Genomic DNA, 20,046 nt, shown 5'->3' with positions numbered 1-20,046 from the left:
CAATATTGAGTAACTGTGAAAGGCCTGAATGAAATCATACAAAGTATGTTTTGTGACCACAGTGGCAGCAAGTTTGAAAAAAGTAACAGCAGGAAAGTTTGGGAAATTCACAAACATGTGCAAACTAAACCATATATTCCTAAATAGCCAGTGAGTCAAAGAAGAAATCACAAAGGGAATTAGAAAATACTTTGAGATGAATGAAAATGAAAGCACAACATCAGAAATCTTGTAGAGCACAGCTAAAGCAGTGCACAGAGGGAAATGTATAGATGGAAGTACTGACGTTAAAGGAGAAGACTGTGATTTTGTACATGTCAATTATACCTCAATACAGCTTTAGCAAGTTTTTTCTAATTAAAAACCATTTTTTAATTTGTTTTTAGAAAGAAGAAAGATTTTTAATTTAAAATTGATCTTCCACTGGGGCTTCCCTGGAGGGCCAGTGGTTGACTCCATGCTTGCACAGCAAGGAGCATGGTTTCAATCCCTGGTTTGCAGAACTAAGATCCCACATGCCCCACATTGCAGCCAAAAAAAAAAAAAAATGAAGAAAGAAATCTGAATAGACCCATAACAAGTAAAGCAAAAACCTACCCACAAAGAAAGGCCTGACTCAAACAGCTTCACTGGTCAACTCTCACAAACATGTAAAGAATTAATACCAATCTTTTACAAACTCTTCCCCAAAATAGAAACACCTCCTAGCTCCTTCTATGAGGGCAGCATTACCCTGCTACCAAAGCTAGACAAAAGTATCACAAGAAAACCACAAATCAGTATCTCTTATGAATAAAGACACTCAAGAAAATCCACAACAAAATACTAGTAAACTAAATCCGGTAACATAAAAAAATATGCCATAGTCAAGTGAGATTTATTCCAGGAATGCAGTGTTAGTCCAAACGGAAAAATGAATCAATATAATACACCATACTGGGCTTCCCTGATGGCTCGGTGGTAAAGAATCCACCTGCCAATGTAGGAAACATGGGTTCAATGCCTAGTCCAGAAGATTCCACATGCCTCGGAGCAACTAAACGCACGTGCCACAACTACTGAGCCTGTGCTCTAGAGCCCGGGAGCTGGAACTACTGAAACCTGAGCCCCAGAGCCCGGGTTTCCCAAGAGAAGACACCGCAGTGAGAAGCCCAAGCACCGCATCTAGAGGGTAGCCCTCCCCATGCCCCACTCTCTGCAACCAGAGAAAAGCCTGCACAGCAACGAAAACCCAGTTCAGCCAAAAATAAGTAGAGAAATATTATTATTTTTTTACATTCCACCATATTAACAGAATAAATGACAAAACTGTATGATTATCTCAATAGATGAAGAAAAAGCATTTGGCAAAATTCAACACCCTTTCATGAAAAAGACACTCAACAAATTAGGAATAGAAGGGAACTTCCTCATCTTAATGGGTTTCCCTGGTGGCTCAGCTGGTAAAGACTCTGCCTGCAATGCGGGAGACCTGGGTTTGATTCCTGGGTTGGGAAGATCCCCTGGAGAAGGGAAAGGCTACCCACTCCAGTCAGTATTTCGGCCTGGAGAATTACATGGACTGTATAGTCCATGGGGTCGCAAAGAGTCGGACATGACTGAGCAACTTTTTTCTTCTTCCCATCGTAATAAAGAACAGATGTATCTAAACAGAACCCACAGCTAATGTCATACTTAACGGTGAAAGACTGAAAGCTTTCCTACAAAGATCAGGAACAAGAGCACAGATGCCCACTCTCACTTCTGCTCAACATCGTATGGGAGGGTCCAGCCAGAGCAGTCAGGCTGAAAAAGAAGGCATCCAAAGGAAGTAGGAAAACCATTCACAGATGACATGATCATGTCTACAGAATACGTTGAGGAATCTTAAAACTTAAAAAATAAATAAATGAGTTCAGCAAGGTTGAAGGATGCAACATCAATATACAAAAATCAGTCATATTATTACAAACCAGCAGTGAACAATCTGAAAATGAAATGAAGGGGGAAATTCCATTTAAAAGCATGAAAAAAAATAAGTAATTAGGGATAAATTTAACAAAAGAAGCATGAAACTTCTACACTGAAAACTAAAATATATTGTTGACAGAAATTAAAGTCCTAAATAAATGGAAACACAGCTTGTGTTCACAGGCTGGAAGAACTTTTTTTGTTTTTAATTGGAGTATAGTTGATTTACAATGTTGCGTTAGTTTCAAATGTGTAGCAAAATGCATCAGTTACACATATATTCATTCTTTTTTAGATCCTTTTCCCATATAGGTTACTACAGAATACTGAGTAGGCATCCCTGTGCTATACAGTAGGTCCTTATTAGTTATCTGTTTTATCTGCCTGCAATACAGGAGACCCTGGTTCAATCCCTGGGTCGGAAGACCCCCTGGAGAAGGAAATGGCTACCCGCTGCAGTATTCTTGCCAGGAGAATCCCATGGACAGAGAAGCCTGGTGGGCTGCAGTCCATGGGGTCGCAAAGAGTGGGACACTACTGAGCGACTAACCCTTTCTCCTTTCACCTTTCATTTTAAATATAGTAGTGTGCATATGCTAATCCCAGTCCCCTAATTTATCCCTCCCCAATGGAAGACTTGATATTGTTAAAATGGCAATACTCCCCAGATTGATCTGGAGATTCAACAAAATCCTCAAAATCTAAACAGCATTTTTTGCAATAATGAGTAAGTTGATCCTAAAATTCACATGGAAATGCAAGGGACACAGACTAGCCAAAACAAGCTTGAAAAAAGAACAAAGCTGTAAGACTCACACTTGCCAATTTCACAACTTCTTACAAAGGTCCAGAAATGAAGACTGTGTAGTTCTGGCCGTAGGGGAGACAGAGACATCAGCAGAATAGATTTGAGAGTCCAGAAATATACTCTGGACTCTCTGCATTTATGGTCAACTGAGCTTTTTCTTTTTTTTTGGCTGTGCACTGTGCAGCTTAGGGGATCTTAGTTCCCCGACCAGGGATTGAACCCAGGGCCACAGCGGAGAAAGCCCCAGGTCCTAACCGCTAGACCACCAGGGAACTCCTAATGGCCAAATGATTTTGAACCCAAGGCGCCAAAAATATTCAATGAGTAAAGAATGTTCTTTTCAACAACTGGTGCTGGGACAACTATTAATAGCTACAAGCAAAAGAATATCGGACTTCTACCCTACACCATATACAAGTTAACTCGAAATAGATCAGAAATAGATGGAAGCACTACAACTACAAAATATTTAAAAGAAAATATGGGACTAAATCTTCATGGATTAGTCCATGGCTTCTTGGGTATGATCCCAACAGCAACTACTGAGCCCATGGGACGCGAGTAAGACCCAACCCCGTCAAATAAATACATTAAAGGAAAAAAGGATTGGATTTCATCAAAATTTAAAACTTTTCTGCTTCAAAGGGCACCAGACAGTGAAAAAGCAACCCGCATAATGGGAGAAAATATCTGCAAATCATTTATGTCAGAAGGTCTCATTTTGACACCAGGTATAAAGAATTTTTACACATCAATAATAAAAAGACAAATAACTTAAAAGTGTGACAAAGAATGTGAATAGAGATATCTGCAAAGAAGATATACAAATGGCCAATAAGCACATGAGAAGCTCATCAGGGAAATGAGAAAAAAAAACACCTATGAGCAAAAAACCACTTCACACCCACTAGGAAGCTGATAACACCAAGTGCTGACGAGGTTGTTAGGAAACCTGAACCCTCCTACAGTGCCGGTAAGAATGCAAAATGAAGCAGGCACTGCGGAAAACTGTCTAGGGGTTTCTCAAGATTACCGTATGACTCAGCACTTCCACTCCTAGGTACAACAAACCAAGAGGAAAGGAACGCATATGTGCCCCCAAAAAATGTGTATGAAAATGTTTAGTAGAGCACAATTCCTATTAGCCAAAAGGTGGGAATGACCCAAATGTCCATCAACTCAGGACTGGATGAATGCAAAGTGGTGTGACCGTGGAGTGGAATATTAAGCAGCCATTAAAAAGGAATGGAGTTCTGGTAGATGCTACAATATTAATTGTAAACATTGTAAACAACATATTAATGCAAAGTTAAAGAAGCCAGCCACAAACAGCTACAGAGTGCATGATTCATTGACAAAAATGTCCAAAGCAGGCAAATTCACAGAAAGTAGAGGAGCAGTTGCCAAGAACTGGGAGTGGAGAATGACTGCTTAATAAGCACACAGTTTTTCTTCTGTTTTTTTTTTTTTTTTTTTGGGGGGGGCGGGGGGAATGTAAGAAAATGTCCTGAAATTAGATATAGTGATCACTGCACAACTCTGAATCAGCTGGATGGTGCACTATATTTTTTAACAATTTTTAAAGTCTTTTATTAAATGTTACAAGAGTGTTTGTTTTATGTTCTGGTTTTCTGACCATGAGGCATGTGGGATTAAGCTCCCTGATCAGGGATTGAACTTGTGTCCCCTGCATCAGAAGGCGGATTCTTAACCACTGGACCACAAGGTAAGTTCCAAGGTTAACTTCTTAGTTGTGAGAAATGCTATCACACCAAGGTAAGAGGTTAACATTAGGGAAAGATGGGTGAAGAGTATACAGAAGCTCTCTGTACTAGCCTCACAATTTCTGTAAATTTAAAGCTTACTTATTTTCTGTAAATCTAAAATTATTCCAAAATGAAAAATTCCTTTAAAACCAAAACCAAGGCAAAAACCTCTTGAGACACTGAGTAGCAAAGAGCTTGGGATGAGGGGGATACATTCTGGTGAGATTTTGGACTATCAGAGACAAACTTGGGAATCCCCTGGTGGTCCAGTGGTTAGGACTTAGCACTCTGTGTGGGGGCCTGGGTTCAATCCCTGGTCAGAAGCTAAGATCCTGCAAGCCCCAGGACCAGGCACCAAAAAAAAAAAAAGAAAGAAAGAAAACCAAGATAGACTTAATTGTGGCATTTAAGGGAGTGGGGTGGGGGGGAATCGGGGACACTCACACATATAAATAATGAAAAAGGATTTGGCAAGAGCCTCAAGGTGATGAAGGTGGTTCCAAGCAAAGGGCAATAGGAGCCCCTTCCTTATTCTTCCTATAGAAGAGAATCGTATTTCACCAAGTAAACAGTCCAAGAAGTCTTGTAATTAAAAATCAAGCCAGGACATCCTTTTGCCCGAGGGAATTCCAGGTGGGGCCTCCCCACCTCAGAAAGTGACCCGCTCTGAGCTCCCTGGTGACTTGTGACAGGTGGTGCCACCAGAGCAGAGGCCGCTGCAGCCCACTTCCGTCTAAAGGGCTTCCGCTGAGACGAGGGGAAGTTAAGTGTTGCAAGACAAGAGACGTGTCAGCCCAAACCACTGGCAGCCTCCCCTGAGCTCAGTCTGCGGTTCACAGCCCCTGATCTTAATTCATAGATCCCAGGGTCTCCACTGCCCCACCATCCAGAAAAGAACCACCCTGAGGGTATCATCCTCCAAGCCACTGGCTGCAGGGCCTGCTGGGGGCTTTCTAGGCAAGGGGGGACTGCGACCCTCCAGAAGGGTTCTGGCCATCAGATTAGAAGACAGAGGCCCCACGGCTAGGACAGAAGAGGCTTGTCCCACACCCAGAGTGGGGCTTCCTCCAGGGCTGGCCAGCCGTGCCAGGCCGTATCATCCGGCAGGCGGGCGTGACCCCAGCTGGGACTGTTCTTGCCTGCTCTGCAGACTCGCCTGACGGCCTATGAGTCCCTACAGACACTTATCACTGGGAAAATGTGTCATGGGGCAGAGTCTTCAGGGCGCCTCCACCTCTTCCATGGGCGTGAGGGTGTCGTTGGGGCCCTGGATAGGTCTGACGCCCACTTGGCCACAACCTCTGGGTCTGTGGTCCGGGCAGGTTCAAGTTTAGCCAGAGAAGGTCTCCAGTGACAAACAGAGCAACGGTTCTCCACTGTGCTCCAGCACGTGACTGGAATCCCCCTGGGAGTTTTCAGGGGGTGTCGGGAGGGGTCTGGCACTGGGCATCTGGCACAGACACTCATGGGGCTGCCAGACTGCAGCGGCTTCTTTTCCTTGGTTCTTGATCCAAGCAGGCACTTGGATCAAGAACAGGAAGGGGGATGGAGGTGGGGGTGGGGAAAGTGTTAGGCGCTCAGTTGTGTACAACTCTTTTGGGACCCCATGAACTGTAGCCCACAGGCTACTCTGTCCTTGGAATTCTCCAGGCCAATATACTGGAGTGAGTAGCCATTCCCTTCCCCAGGGGATTTTCCAGACCCAAGGATTGAACTCGGGTCTCCTGTACTGCCGGCAGATTCTCTACCATCTGAGCCAGGGGAAACCTCCTTCAAACCTTGGAGCCCTGCTGTGAGAAAATGCCAGCGCCTGGACCAAGGGGGACCTGCTCCCGCCAGGGCCACCAGGCACCCAAGCAGGAAGCCAGAGTCGGAGGGGGCGGCTCACTGGAAACTGCAAGGTCTTAGCTCCCACCTCCCTGGGTCGGAGACGGGGGGCAGCTTGGCCCCATCTCATGGCTAGGAAGTCAGTCCAGAGAGATAGCCATGCCTGGCTGGCCCTGCCGCCTCAGCCCTGTTATTACTCTGCAAACCAGAGCCCTCCTTGTAAGGGGATACACGTGCTTCTGTCCCCTTGGAGCACCCCAAACCCCTCTTCTGTTCTCGGTCCCACACGTCACGGGCAGGCTGTGAGCCCCCAGAGTCCCAGGGCTGTCCTCGGGCTCCTTCTCAGCAAACATCTGTGCAGTGAAGCTAATCCAATTCTGGTTTGGAGGGACATTCATGCAACAAATATTCGTGCTCCTACTCTATGCCAGTCAGAGATCCCTGCCCCAGGGTACCTGCTGTCTGCAATGTGAGGAGACAAAAACACAAAACCGCTGCAGGCCCCAATAAGAGCTCTGAAGGAACCGTGTTGAGGCAGGCAGTCGAGTGACGGGGGTAGGTCACGGCCAGCCTCTCAGGGAGGTGAGGTTTGAGCAAGGATCCACCCAAGAAGAGAGGAGCAGGACGTGGAGACCTCTGGACCAAGACGAGACGTGGAGGAAGGAAGGGAAAGGCCCTGGGTAGGCGTAACCCTGTGGGGGGGCGGCTGAGGGGCAAACAAGAGGCCATGTGGCTGCCAGGATGAGCTTGGGGAAGAGCGGGAGCAGCGGGGTGGGGAGGTGTTGGGGGCAAGGGGAGGACCTGGACATCTACCCCAAGTGAGATGGGAGCCACAGAGGGTGGTAGACAGAAGAGGGACATGCCCAGACTTGGGTGTTCATAGGTTCCGTTTGGATGCTGTGGCGGGGGGTCTGCCAGGGGACCAGGGCAGAGGCAATGCAGCGGTCCAGGCTGTGGAAGGGGTGGGAGGGGTGAAGAGTGCACACACCGATGCGGGGGCATCAGGCAGGACTCTCTGGTCAATCCCAAGTCCACTCATCCAACCCAGGGGAGCAGCTGCTGGGAGGCATCCTGGCCTCCACACCCAAGCCTGGCCATCAGTCTCCCCACACACTCCTCTCCCATGTCCTACACAGGTGCCCCCTATCCACGTTCAAATCCTGGGAGCAGGTGAACAGAAGCAGCCTGAGCACCCATCACCAAGAGGCTGGTGAATAAACTAAAGGCGGCTTTGTGCTGTGGAGTATTACACAGCTGTGAAAAAGACAGGAGAATGCCCTGTGGAAAACAGGCCCTGAGCTTTCAGCCGGGGCCCAAGCCAGGCAGGATGGGCACAAAGGTCTCTATTTACCTGTCTAGACAGAGAGACCTACTGCCTCCTCTAAGAAGTACTCCCTGACCACCATTCCAATGCCAAGGCTCCTTAAGGGGCCTCTGCCTCCACTCACTTCTAACCGAGAAGTGCCTCCCGACAGAAGGACCCCTCAGGCCTCACTCACTGTGACATCCCCATTCCAACCCAGACTCTGCCGCTCACCATGCGGGCACCACTCTCCACTGAGAACAGATATGGGTAGAGTGAACAAGGGGGGCAGGACAGGGTTCTTCTGTCCTTCCTTGGCCTGCCCCATTTCTACCCCTTCAACTGCCTCATCTGTAAAAAGGGGCCAAGCTGAGGTGCCGTACCAACAGTACCCAGTGCCTGGCCCACGCTGAGTGCGTCAAGGGCACAGAAAGTCCATTCAGGGCAAGAGGAAGAACAGAGCTGTGCTCCGATCGCCACCAGGGGAGGCAACTCGGGCAGCTGAGCCCAGGCACCGGACACCCCAGTGGGCACTGCAGGGACCCCACGAGGGCTCGGATTATTCCTCAAAAGTTGGCCTTGTACCAGAAACTTCTGAGGCCACTGTGAAGTAGAAACGCTGTGCAGAAGGAGTGGAAACTGGACCTTGTACAGACAGAACCAAGGGGAAAAGGGGGATTGGAGAGTCCAACAAAGCCAGGGGTAAGGATGCTACTCTAGATATGGGCCAGCAGGCCTTGGGGGCAGGGGACTCACATGAAGCTCGAGCCTCTGGGCTCTGGCCACTGGGGCAAACCTCGGGGACTCAGTTTCCCCACCAGGAAACAGAGATCAAGCCTTGGCCTCAAAGCGGGTGAGGTGACTGTGCCCAGGTCCCCGCCTGGATTGTGACAGACAGCACTTGTGACCGCGCTGTCCTCTCTCATCGGGACGGCTGCGGTGACTCCCGCTGGCCCCCCGCCTTCATCTCACCCTTCTAGGGAGGTCAGGAAGCTCTAAGCAGAGTTACAAACATTCCAACAGGGAAGGACCGCTAGGATGCACTGGGCGGTGGAAAAACAAGCTGCTGAAAGATATAAACAGGGGAGCCCCAGTTCTGGAAAGAAGACGTGCCTGAAAAAGAAGCAACCCCAAACAGTGCTGCGTACTTTGTCTAAGTACCAGCACGTCCATTGGTATGTAAGCGAGAGAGGGGTCTGGCAGGATATACACCAAGCTGACAATGGTGTTCCCGTGTGGAGCTGGAAGGGAGGGACGGGGTGTGCAGTGCATCCTCCTCCTGTGTCACGGTTTCCCTTTTTCTGAGAATGTGGTCTTCAGTGTTCTATTTTTACAATTAAAATTCAGGAAAAGCAGACATCTGACAGGCAGTTTCCTGACCCTCATGTGCCCAGCTGGAGAAGGAAATGGCAACCCACTCCAGTGTTCTTGCCTGGAGAATCCCAGGGACGGGGGAGCCTGGTGGGCTGCCGTCTATGGGGTTGCAGAGTTGGACACGACTGCAGCAACTTAGCAGCAGCATGTGCCCAGTGGTCTTGCCTTCGACTCAGTTCCCTTTCCACACCTGAAGGAGGCACCTGCGGAGCCTTCTGCCTGGGACACCCTTCCCAGGGGTCTTCAGGGGCTGGCTCCATGGCAGGGCCCATCCCAACCTTCTCATCGAAGCAGCCCCCGCTCAGCCACTCTCACTCCTCGCCATCATTTTCCTTGTACTTCTCTATCTTTAGAATGTGGCTGCTAATTTAACCATTCTGCTGGGCTCTGTCCATCTCGGTCCCCATTGGGTCCCCAGCACCCCGAAGCTGTCGGACACATGGCTAATAGCCTCCAAAGATCCCCAAAACCAGAAGTCATTCCATTCGACAACCCAGCCCGACCCTGATACAAGCATCGTAGCGTCCACTAATGACCCGATTGTCAAAAGCCATGACCACACCTTGCCAACCCCACTGGGCAGTGGTCTCTGAAGGAGGCAAGCCTGCCTCAGGCCCCACTCCTGCCTCCTCCCTGTGTGACTTCAAGTCGATTCCCTTCTCAGGCTTCAGTTTCCCCGCCTGTAAAGCAGGGATGCGAAGAGCAGTATCTGCCCCCCAGGACTGCTGAGACCACGCAGTCAGACTGTAGACCTAAGTCCCTGGGCCCAGGCACCCGGTAATTCTTCACCAACATCAGCCCTTCCCGGGTCATGAACATCCAGCAGCAGGTGAAACCGAAAGGGCCACCCTGTTCCCTGTTCAAGGTGAGGGCGACCGCAAAGGGAAAAATCGCCAGCACCTCGCAGGCACCTCGCTGCCAATACTAACAGAAACCACAAACACAGCGGGAAGGAGGAGTCTTTTCTCCCTAGTGCCATTTTGCTTTGGAGGCAGGGCAATTTTTTTTCCTTTATTCAGATCGTTGCTAATGGCCTATAAATATCTCATTATTGGCTTGCGTTTTTCCGAAGCTTTCACACAATAAGGGCTTAATTACAGCATGCGGTTGGCAACCCCAGTAAATTAAGGGTTAGCTGATGTCCCCATTTTTTTCCTGCAGTGGAGGGGCCTGTAATTTCAGGCATTTTCATTCAAATTGGGCAAAAGCTTGGCAGATGGGTCTCTGAGCCAAATGCACACACCAGAGAGACCCAGGGTTCTGTGCTGTGCCCAGCCCCTTCCACTCACCCTACCTTTGAAAACTCCGAATCTAGAACCATCCAAGAGGCCGTCCTCTGCCCTCACTCACAATCAACTGGACTTATCACCAGGGGATGTCAACCCATGTACCTAGCGAGGGCCATTATCCCAGGCAAATAACTCTGAAAAGCATTTAAGCAGCCCACAGCTGAGTTCTGGAGAAATCTGTCTTCCCGGTGATAAATATAACCCCCAGAGAGCAAAAAAGAACCAACCATCACGTGGGGAGACAACTCACAGGTAGGGCTCAGAGCTGTACATTTTCCCAGGCTTTTTACTATGAAGATACCACTGTCTGGAATGAGATGGGGTCACACATCCACTTGGTCTGGGCCCTAACAGGTCTCACACACTTGTTGCTGTTGTTGCTGTTGTTGTGTAAGTCGTGTCTACCTCTTTGCGACCCCGTGGACTGAGCCTGCCAGGTTTCCCTGTCCTCCACCATCTCCTGGAGTTTCCTCAAGTTCACGTCCATCGAGTCGGTGATGCCATCCAACCATCTCATCCTCTGCCGCCCCCCTCTCTCCCCTCACTCTTTCCTTCTGGGTCATTAAATCCTCTTCTAGATTGCTCTGAGAAGCTGTTTTGCAGTGGGTTGTGTCTGGACACATTGGCTAAGAGTCAACTGGCTACTGCTGGGCCTTTCTGCTCCCGACTTCCCACCATCGTACACGGAACGAACATTAAGACACTCTCACGGCCAAGTACTTGTTCACAGTCACCATTCCCACTTAGAAACAGCAGAACAGGCCCCCACTAGCATTTCAGGACCTGGTTCGCCAGCTGGTTCTAACTCATCCCCACAGCTCAAACTACATTGATAGAGGCTTAATAAGTGGCTGTGCTAAAAAGAGGCATTACTTGTATTAACAACATAACCACGAATTCCTTTTCTTTCAGAAAAGAGAAATTAACAACTGATCTTTGAGAGTCCTGACCCAGGACTGTACAAAAGGGCACCAGTCTAATATTTTCACAAGGATTAGCCCGTTTGAAATCTCAGCCTGCTCCCAGGAGGGACCGCACAATCCTTATTTTCCAGACAAGGAAACTGAGTCGAAGAAGTGAGGTCATTCAGCTGATGGACGGCCACCTTCCCACAGGCGCCTTGGGACTCTCCCTGATTCAGCTGGCCTGGGTACTACAGACCGCACAGGCAAAAGCACTTTGGCTTTGCCCAACAGGAAGGGCCTTGGAAAGAGCAGCTGTCATTTTCAAGCATCTCTGAACCCCCAAGATGTGTTAAGGGACAAACAAGCCCAAAGGGCAAACCATGCACCCACCCCTCAGTCTGGCAGGACAGTGAACCAACATTCATCCGACATGCATTCACCTGGCACCCACTGTGTGCCCAGGGTGGCCTCTTGGTACAGTTATATCTCCCTGCAGGGATCCGTCACCAAGACCGAACGGAAATGCAGCTGGAAACAGTTGCACCTGCGGGCAGCTACTCCTTGTTAGAAGAAAAATGGCGCCAGGCCCACATGTGCTTACAGGCGCTGCATTACCGAGGCAGCGCTGGAAATCAAAGGTGAGGGCCCACAGCTTGCCCAGGACCAGGTCCAGAAGCGTCCGAACAGCGTGACAGGCAGCACTCCCTCTCCCCAGAGCAATCCCTGGCCCCCATGGCTCCACGTGGCGTGCACCCCACCCCACCCCGGTACCCCACTAAGCTCATCTCCGCTCCTCCCCCACTGTGCTCAGCACTCGCCCACCTCGGGGCCTTTGCAGCAGTCGTTCCCACAGCCTGGACGCTCTTCCTGCAGATTACACTGGTGAGTCCTCCCTTACCTCCTCAAGTCTCTGCTCAAATGTCACCTTCCCACGTGGGCCTTCCCTGACCCTCCATTTAAAACTGTAAATTCAGACTTTCCTGGTGGTCCAGTGGTTAAGAATCTGTCTGCGAATGCAGGGGACACAGGTTTGATCCGTGGTCTGGGAGGATTCTACACAGTTGCCTACAGGGGACAATAGAGGCCACACCACAACTACTGAGCCTGTGCTCAATAATAACAGAAGCCACTGCAAAAAGAAGTCCGTCCACCACAATGAAGAACAGCCCCGGCTCGCCACAACTAGAGACAGTCCACACACAGCAATGGAGACCCAGGGCAACCAAAAATAAATAAAATTTTAAATTAAAAAAAATTTTGTTAAGAGATTTTAAATCCTCACTCCACCCTCAATGCCCTAAGAGGTGAAGTACACCCAGCCTGGTGGCCTCATGGGGCCCATGAGTAGACACTGTTAACAGCCCCATTCCCCAGCTGGGGAGACTGAGGCTCAGAAGCAAAGGCTCACAGGATCAAGACTCTGAGCTGGAGGACTTGACCTCTGCCTCCCTCTCCTGCTTGTCTCCCAAGCTGAGCTAACAGGTCTATTCTCACTTGGACCACGATCTTAAAAAATCCACTGGGAGGAGGCAAGGAAATGCAGCAGCCATGCTCCAGGCACAGAGCTGGAAGACGTGCTCTCCTGTCTGTCCCTTGAAACCAACCGGGAGATGCTCTGTGCGGATCTAATGTACACAGGAGGAGAGGGGTCCCTGGCTGCAGCACAGTTCAGCCAGTCACAGAAAGAAGCAGGCAGGGGGATTTAAAGCGAGGCCTGCTTGCCATCCCCCGTGTCAGGGCTTTGTAGCTGAGGAGCCTTACCCACGTTCCATAAGTAAAAAGAAGTTGGCTTCGTTTGAGAACCCCCTATCCAAAGAGAGGCCTTTTCACAGCTTTGGTTCTCGACCCCTGAGTCAATGCCCATAATGACTGATGCCACGTTGCAGGCTCAGGAGGAAGTTGCCACAGGAGCCAGCTCAGTAGCAGCTGGCAGTCGCCAGGTTCCAGGGTGGCTGGGAGGGAACGGTGGGGGACAGAGGGATCGATGAGAGGTGGAGATGGGAGAGAGACCCTGGGTTTCCCCAACCCAGAGACCTTGATCCTTCACTGAACAACCTCTTATAAGAATGCTCAGCTCTTTGGGCCTTAGTTTTCTGCTCTGGAAAATGGGATCATAGTGGTGCCAGCCTCATGAGGCTTCAGTGAAGTCCAGTGTGTAACTTCAGAGCACTTTAATTCTGACTAGCTATGCATTGGAGAAGGAAATGGCAACCCACTCCAGTGTTCTTGCCTGGAGAATCTCAGGGATGGGGGAGCCTGGTGGGCTGCCATCTACGGGGTCACACAGAGTCAGACACGACTGAAGTGACTTAGCAGCAGCAGCAGCAGCTTTGGTTATTGATATGAAAGGAACTGGGGCTTCCCTGGTGGCTCAGCCAGTAAAGAATCCACCTGCAAAGCAGGAGACCGGGGGTTGATCCCTGGGTTGGGAAGATCCCCTGGAGAAGGAAATAGCAACCCACTCCAGTATTCTCGCCTGGGAAATCCCACTGACAGAGAAGCCTGAGGGCTACAGTCCATAGACTCACAAAGAGTTGACATGACTGAGCAACTAAGCATACACACACCCATGAACGGAACCAGCCTAGTAAGCAACAGCCCCGTCCAAGGAGACCCACTAGGTGCCAGGCACTATGCCAAGTAAACTCTTTTAACACACCGTGTCACTGCATCCTTCCAAGTCCTGTTAAGGGTCCATCGGCCCTCTTTCTGGTGGGAAAACTGAGGCTCAGAGAGGTCAAACAACCTGTGCAGGGTCACGAGGCAGATGAAATGGACAGAGCTTTGCAAACACCCACTGGAAGCCTGGGTGGGCAGGAAGATGGCCAAACAGGGGACCCAGGCTGGCTGATCCCAAGTCCACACCTTTCCGCCACAGTAGAAAGAGGGCATTTCGCCAGAGACACAGTAGCAAAGGAGGAAATTCATGCTGCTGGGAGCAAAACCCCAGGCACTGTGAAGGCGGGGCAAGGCTGGGCACCCAGCTTGGCTCCACTGAGCGCCAGCCTGGTGGCCTTGGGCGAACAGCAAGTCTTTTCTGAGCTGAACCAAGAGAGAAGTCAGCTTGGGGGCTGCTGGATGAACCTTTTAATACTGATAACAACAACAACATGAACACGATGATGACCATGATGTTATCAGGGCTTCCCTGCTGGCTGAGCGGTCAAGAATCTGCCAGTAGTGCAGGACACACGTGTTCGATCCCTGGGTCAGGACGATCCCCTGGAGGAGGAAATGATAACCCACTCCAGTATTCTTGCTTGGGAAATACCATGGACCAGGAGGCCTCGTGGGCTACAGTCCACGGGGTCGCAAAGAGTCAGACACAGGACTTGACGAGTAAACCACCAACCGCCATGACGTTATCATCTGGCAGCCACAGTCACAAATGGAGTCCTTCCCAGAATGGAGAAGTGGCCCCCCTTCTGGGAGGCAGAAGGAAAAGAGGTTGGGGTGGGGGGGGGGCAGGCGGAGAGGGGAGAGGTAACCACCCTCAGTGGCCACAGGGCCCATTTTCCTCCATTAGCTTTGTGAATCCTGGAAACAGCCCAGAGTGGAATTTGTCCACTGAACAGATGGGCAAACTGAAACTTCTCGGGGCTTCCCAGGGAAGGCTATATCCCAGCTCTTGCCACTGCAGCCTGATCAGGCCAGAAGTTCCTTCTCAGGATCCAAGGAGGATCCCCGCCATGCAGGCTTTGGCTTGGGGGCTGGTCCCTATGTTCCAGGGCCCTGCAGGCAACCTGACATGGGCCAGGAAAGACTCCTGGAGAAAGTCTGCCCCCCAGGGTCCTACTTCCAATTCAGAGGAGAGGAGTTCAAGTCTCACCCTTCAGCCCCTTTTCTTCTGCAAGCTCCTCTAGTCCCCTGCCCAGAAGTGGGGTCAGGGAGACGAGAAGGACTGACACCAGGACACAAAGACAAAAGGATCCACTTGGAAGCGAGGAGCCAGCGTTCGCCAGGCACCAAGTTGAAGAGGCAGCCCAGGAGCGCCAGACAACAGGGTCTCCCAGGGTCCAGCCAGCCAGTCAGACAGCACAGGCCAGCTGGGTAACCCAACAGAGGAAGCGCTAAGTCTGTGAGGGGTACGGATGGGCAACCAGACAGGACAGGGCCTTCTGGCTAGCTAGCCAGGCAGCAGGGGGCTGCCCTGCGGTCCTGGACAGATGGACAGCCAAATGGTGGTGGTGGGGAAGCCTATCCAGGACAGAGAGACAGCAAGCCAAACGACAGGAACTGCTCCAAATCAATGAACAGCCGGCCAGACCACGGGGATCGGCCCAGTAAATATCCAGAAGACAGGTTCAGGACAGACAGACAACCAGATGGTAGAATTCACCCACTAGAGCTGGGGGCCAGAGAGTCAGAGGTCTTGCACTGCACTTCCTGGCCCACGCCCCCCAGCGCGTGGGACACCTCTTAGGTCTGAGCCGGCTCCCCAGCCCCTGCAGGGAGCCCTCCACTCAGGGCGTCCCACAGGGCCCGCCCCCCTGTCCCCGTCCCGGTCGCGGGCACGCAAGCGCCGCAGTTACGCCGGCGGCGCAGGGCGCGCCATTCCCAGTCCGCCCTCCGCGCCGTAGGCCGCCGCCCGCCCGCCGTAGCCACCGAGCTCGCTCACCGGCCCACGAAGTTCTCGAGCACAGAGCTCTTGCCGGCGCTCTGGCCGCCCACCACGGCGATCTGCGGCAGGTCCAGGTGGCAGCTCTGGCCGATAGAACTGAAGGCATCCTGCAGCTTGTTGACCAGCGGGATCAGCTCTTCCATCCCGCGGTTGCCCATGGCGCCGGTGGCCCCGGCCCGAGCGACCCGCGCTCCTCGCCCGCCCCTGTCCCTCAACGACGCGGCCCCGCGGCGTCCGCGGCCGTTGCTCCCCGCCCGCCCGGGCCTCGGCGCGACGCCCGCTCCCGGCTCGGCCTCACGGTCGCCGCCTCATCCGGTTCTCAAGCGACACCCGACCCGACCGACCTCCCGCCGGAGCCCTGGGGCTGCGCCAAAAACCCTCGCACCAACTCCGATTGGTCGGCTGGGCTGTCACTCCTGCACACAAGCCAATGAAAATGAGGCACGGGCCGAAGGCCGAGTGAGTCCGCCCCTTGGGGCCTATTCTCTGATTCATTGGGTGCAAGAACTGTCGCTATTGTGCAAGAGCCAATAGCAGCGGCAAGCGAGTTGTCTCGGCCGGGAGGCGGTATTTCAGGAAAACGCATGTTGGCCCCGCCTACTAGGGGGTGTTCCCGGATAGAAGGAATATCCGCCAGTCTTATTGGCAAGCAGACCCACCAGTCAACAAGGCTGGCCAATGATACTAGGGATCGGTTCTTCGCTTGACTCTATTTAGTTCCCTAAAAATTTCCCATTGGTTTATATAAATATCACTCCCTTCCATCACCCAACAAGTCAAAGAGGGTGGGATTTAACATCCAAATCTTGGCTCTGATTGAAAACTCTATCTGTCCATCAAAGAACCTCCCCCCCCCCCCCCACCCCCGTTCTAGCTTGTGAATGTTGTATGTCAAGTAGGGTCTTCTGGAGCAGAGGATAGTTCCACAGTACGCGGCAACGCGCGCCGCCTAGTGGTAGGACTCAGTGCTGATCGTCACTTGTGTTTCTGGGCTCTAAAGAAAACTACAAGTCTCAGAATGCATCTCAGCCGTGAGCTTGCAAATCAGCTCCCTGCGCGGGGTCCCAACATATTTTGAGGGTCCCAATATACTTTGAAAGTCAAGCGGTTAGTGCTTCCCACGGAGAGGTAGTCTAGCGAGGCCACGGTGAATTCCACTTTCATTCCTGTTAAGTCATGTCTCCATGCCCTTGCAAACGCCGTACTCTCTCCTTGGAACACCTGCTCAGGCCTTTCTTGATGCGGCTAATGCTCCAACGTTGTTCCCCTACCTCTTCAACCTTGGCCCACCTTGGATCTTCTTGAGTACCCAGTGAAACTCAACGGATCCTCTCCATGGGAAAAGACACGTTATTTTGCAGGCAAAATGGAGGGCTCTGAGAACTGGGATTCCTGATCATCTGGAAAAGAGGCCTGGAATAATAGGTGGAACGAACTTTAAGACAAGTGATTTGATGACTCTGGGCATAGACAAGCCAGAGAGAAGTAGCTCAGTAAGGAGTTAGGAGCAAAGGAGGTGGGGAAGTAGTCTGACTGGGCCAGGCAGTAACAGGGGAATGGAGAAACAAGGGGTAAAAGAATAATAGAGTGGTATTGCCTGCTTCATGACCCGAAACTGCAGGTCTCAGAGACAAGCAAAAAGACTGACAGTGTTTGGCATTGCAGCCTTGACCACAGTGCCAGAAACTTGAAATACCCTAACTGCTCATCGATGGAGCTCATTAAATAAATACCGTGTAGCATCCATAAACAAAATTGAGTAAATTTTCACGTACTAAAGTGTAAACAATTTGAGATACAGTATACTTGCCTGGAAAATCCCATGGACGGAGGAGCCTGGTGGGCTGCAGTCCATGGGGTCGCTAAGAGTCGGACACGACTGAGCGACTTCACTTTCACTTTTCACTTTCATGCACTGGAGAAGGAAATGGCAACCCATTCCAGTGTTCTTGCCTGGAGAATCCCTTGGACAGAGGAGCCTGGTGGGCTACAGTCCATGGGGTCGCAAAGTCGGACATGACTGAGTGACTGACACACAAAATTGAGGAGATACTTGATGGCGCAGGGTACACTTTATCTACTGTCCCATCTCCTGCAGGAAGCAAGATGGGGCAGGCAGCACCTGGGAGGCAGGATGGCTCCCCCTACCCCCATCCCTTCTGGAAGTCTTGGGGCCTCAGTGCTTGTAACAGCTGGCCTTGGGCAAATAAAAGACTAAGTTGTTTACTGGCAAAAAAAAAAAAAAAAAAGCAAGGTACAGAACAGCATGTAAAAGATGCTGACATTCATTAAAAAAAAATGTACACATGGAAAATTTATGGATACACAAAACTGAGAAAAAGTGTTGCATTTTTATGATATTTGACTGTACATCCTTCTACAGGTGTTACTTATCAATTTAAAAACACCCCAGCTCAGAGCACCAGCTCTATAACTGGCCATATCTGGATTAGATCCTGGACCTGTTTCTTTGACAGGTGATAATGACCAAGTGACTTCATTTCTCAGTTTCCTTATCTGTAAAATGGGAAACCATAAGGTTGCAAAAGTTAAATACATTTGACAACTGTTTAGAATAGTGCCAGGCATTGTTGTTGTTTAGTCAGCTAAGTCGTGTCCAACTCTCTTGCAATCCCATGGACTGTAACCTGCCAGCCTCCTCTGTCCATGGGATTTCCCAGGCAAGAATACTGTGGTGGTGGTTTAGTCGCTAAGTCGTGTCTGACTCTTGCAATCCCATGGACTGTAGCCTGCTAGGCTCCTCTGTCCATGGCATTCTCCAGGCAAGAATACTGTAGTGGGTTTTCATTTCCCTCTCCTGGAGATCTTCCTCAGGGATCTTCCTGACCCAGGGATCAAATCCCTGTCTCCTGCATTGGCAGGCAGATTATTTACCACTGAGCCACCTGGGAAGCCCTGTAAGCACCTTCTGGATCACATGTATTATCGTCACTGTGTTTACTGACAATGAAATTAAGCCACAAGTCTGAAGAGTCAAGGCTAAGAGCCAGACCTCTCAAGCCAAGCTGCTACTTCCTTAATGGTGACCTTGGGCAAGCGATTTCCCCCTCTCTGGACTTGTTTCCTCATCTATAAAAAGGGGAGGACAAGAGTCCTCACACCACCTACCCCCCAGGATGGCTTGGGGGTCTGAGTCACAGGAAAGGGATGCAACTCCCACTCTAGGCATTACCTACAAGCTGGGTTCCCAGACACCAGTGCTGCTATGGTTACTTATTATTGTCAGTGGGGGTGGGAGTGGGGACCATGTGCCTGTCAACTACAAACTGGTCTTTGCCAAGGGCACTGATCATCTGCCTCTGCAGAGACTGAATCTTTGCTGCTGCAGCTGTTGACCTTCAACCTGTCAACAACCAACAACCAGGGTGCAGAATGAGGCCCTTCGTGCACCAGGGAAACTGGTGGAACAGGTCTTTAGGTTGTTATTGTTCAGTCGCTAAGTTATGTCTGATCCTTTGCGACCTCATGGACTGCAGCACACCGGGCTTCCCTGTCCTTCACCATCTCCCGGAGTTTCCTCAAACCCATGTCCATTGAGTCGGTGATGCCATCCAACCACCTCACACCCTCTGTCACCCCATTGTCCTCCTGCCCTCAATCTTTCTAAGCATCAGGGTCTTTTCCAGTGAGTTGGCTCTTCGTATCAGATGGCCAAATTATTGAAGCTTCAGTTCAGCATCAGTCCTTCCAATGAATATTCAGGACTGATTTCCTTTAGGATTGACTGGTTTGATCTCCTTGCAGTCCAAGGGATTCTCAAGAGTCTTCTCCTGAACCACAATTCAAAAGCATCAATTCTTCAGCACTCAGCTTTCTGTATGGTCCAACTCTCACATCCATACATGATTACTAGAAAAAACATAACTTTGTCTAGACAGACCTTTGTGGCTAAGTGATGTCTCTGCTTTTTAATACACTGTCTACGTTTCCCATAGCTTTTCTTCCAGGGAGTAACTGTCTTTCAATTTCATGGCTGCAGTCACCATGTGTAGTCATCTTGGAGCCCAAGAAAATAAAATCTGTCACTATTTCTGCTTTTTCCCCATCTATTTTTCCACTACTCTTATCAGGCCACCTGATACAAAGACCTGACTCATTGGAAAAGACCCTGATGCTGGGAAAGATTGAAGGCAGGAAGAGAAGGGAATGACAGATGATGAGATGGTTGGACGGCATCAGCGA

General features: G+C 50.5%; 1 protein-coding gene across 12 annotated transcripts in view; it reads right to left on the bottom strand.

Moving 5' to 3' along the window:
* The window catches only part of DNM2 (dynamin 2), an 89,410-nt gene extending 73,240 nt beyond the window's left edge, over window positions 1-16,170 (bottom strand). For 7 of the 12 annotated variants that reach the window (XM_055544788.1, XM_055544733.1, XM_055544753.1 and 4 more), the window contains exon 1: window positions 15,841-16,170. In XM_055544788.1, coding sequence (XP_055400763.1) covers window positions 15,841-16,001 — 161 coding nt within the window. In that variant the 5' untranslated portion in view covers window positions 16,002-16,170. The remainder of the gene's footprint in view (window positions 1-15,840) is intronic. The other 5 variants (XM_055544827.1, XM_055544761.1, XM_055544771.1 and 2 more) reach the window with 1 other exon arrangement.
* Window positions 16,171-20,046: the final 3,876 nt, after the last annotated feature.

Source organism: Bubalus kerabau, chromosome 1 (genome assembly GCF_029407905.1).
Source record: "Bubalus kerabau isolate K-KA32 ecotype Philippines breed swamp buffalo chromosome 1, PCC_UOA_SB_1v2, whole genome shotgun sequence".
Taxonomy (NCBI): Eukaryota; Metazoa; Chordata; class Mammalia; order Artiodactyla; family Bovidae; genus Bubalus; species Bubalus kerabau.
Note: the sequence above shows the minus strand (reverse complement) of the source record. Positions and strands in the feature narration are given on the sequence as shown.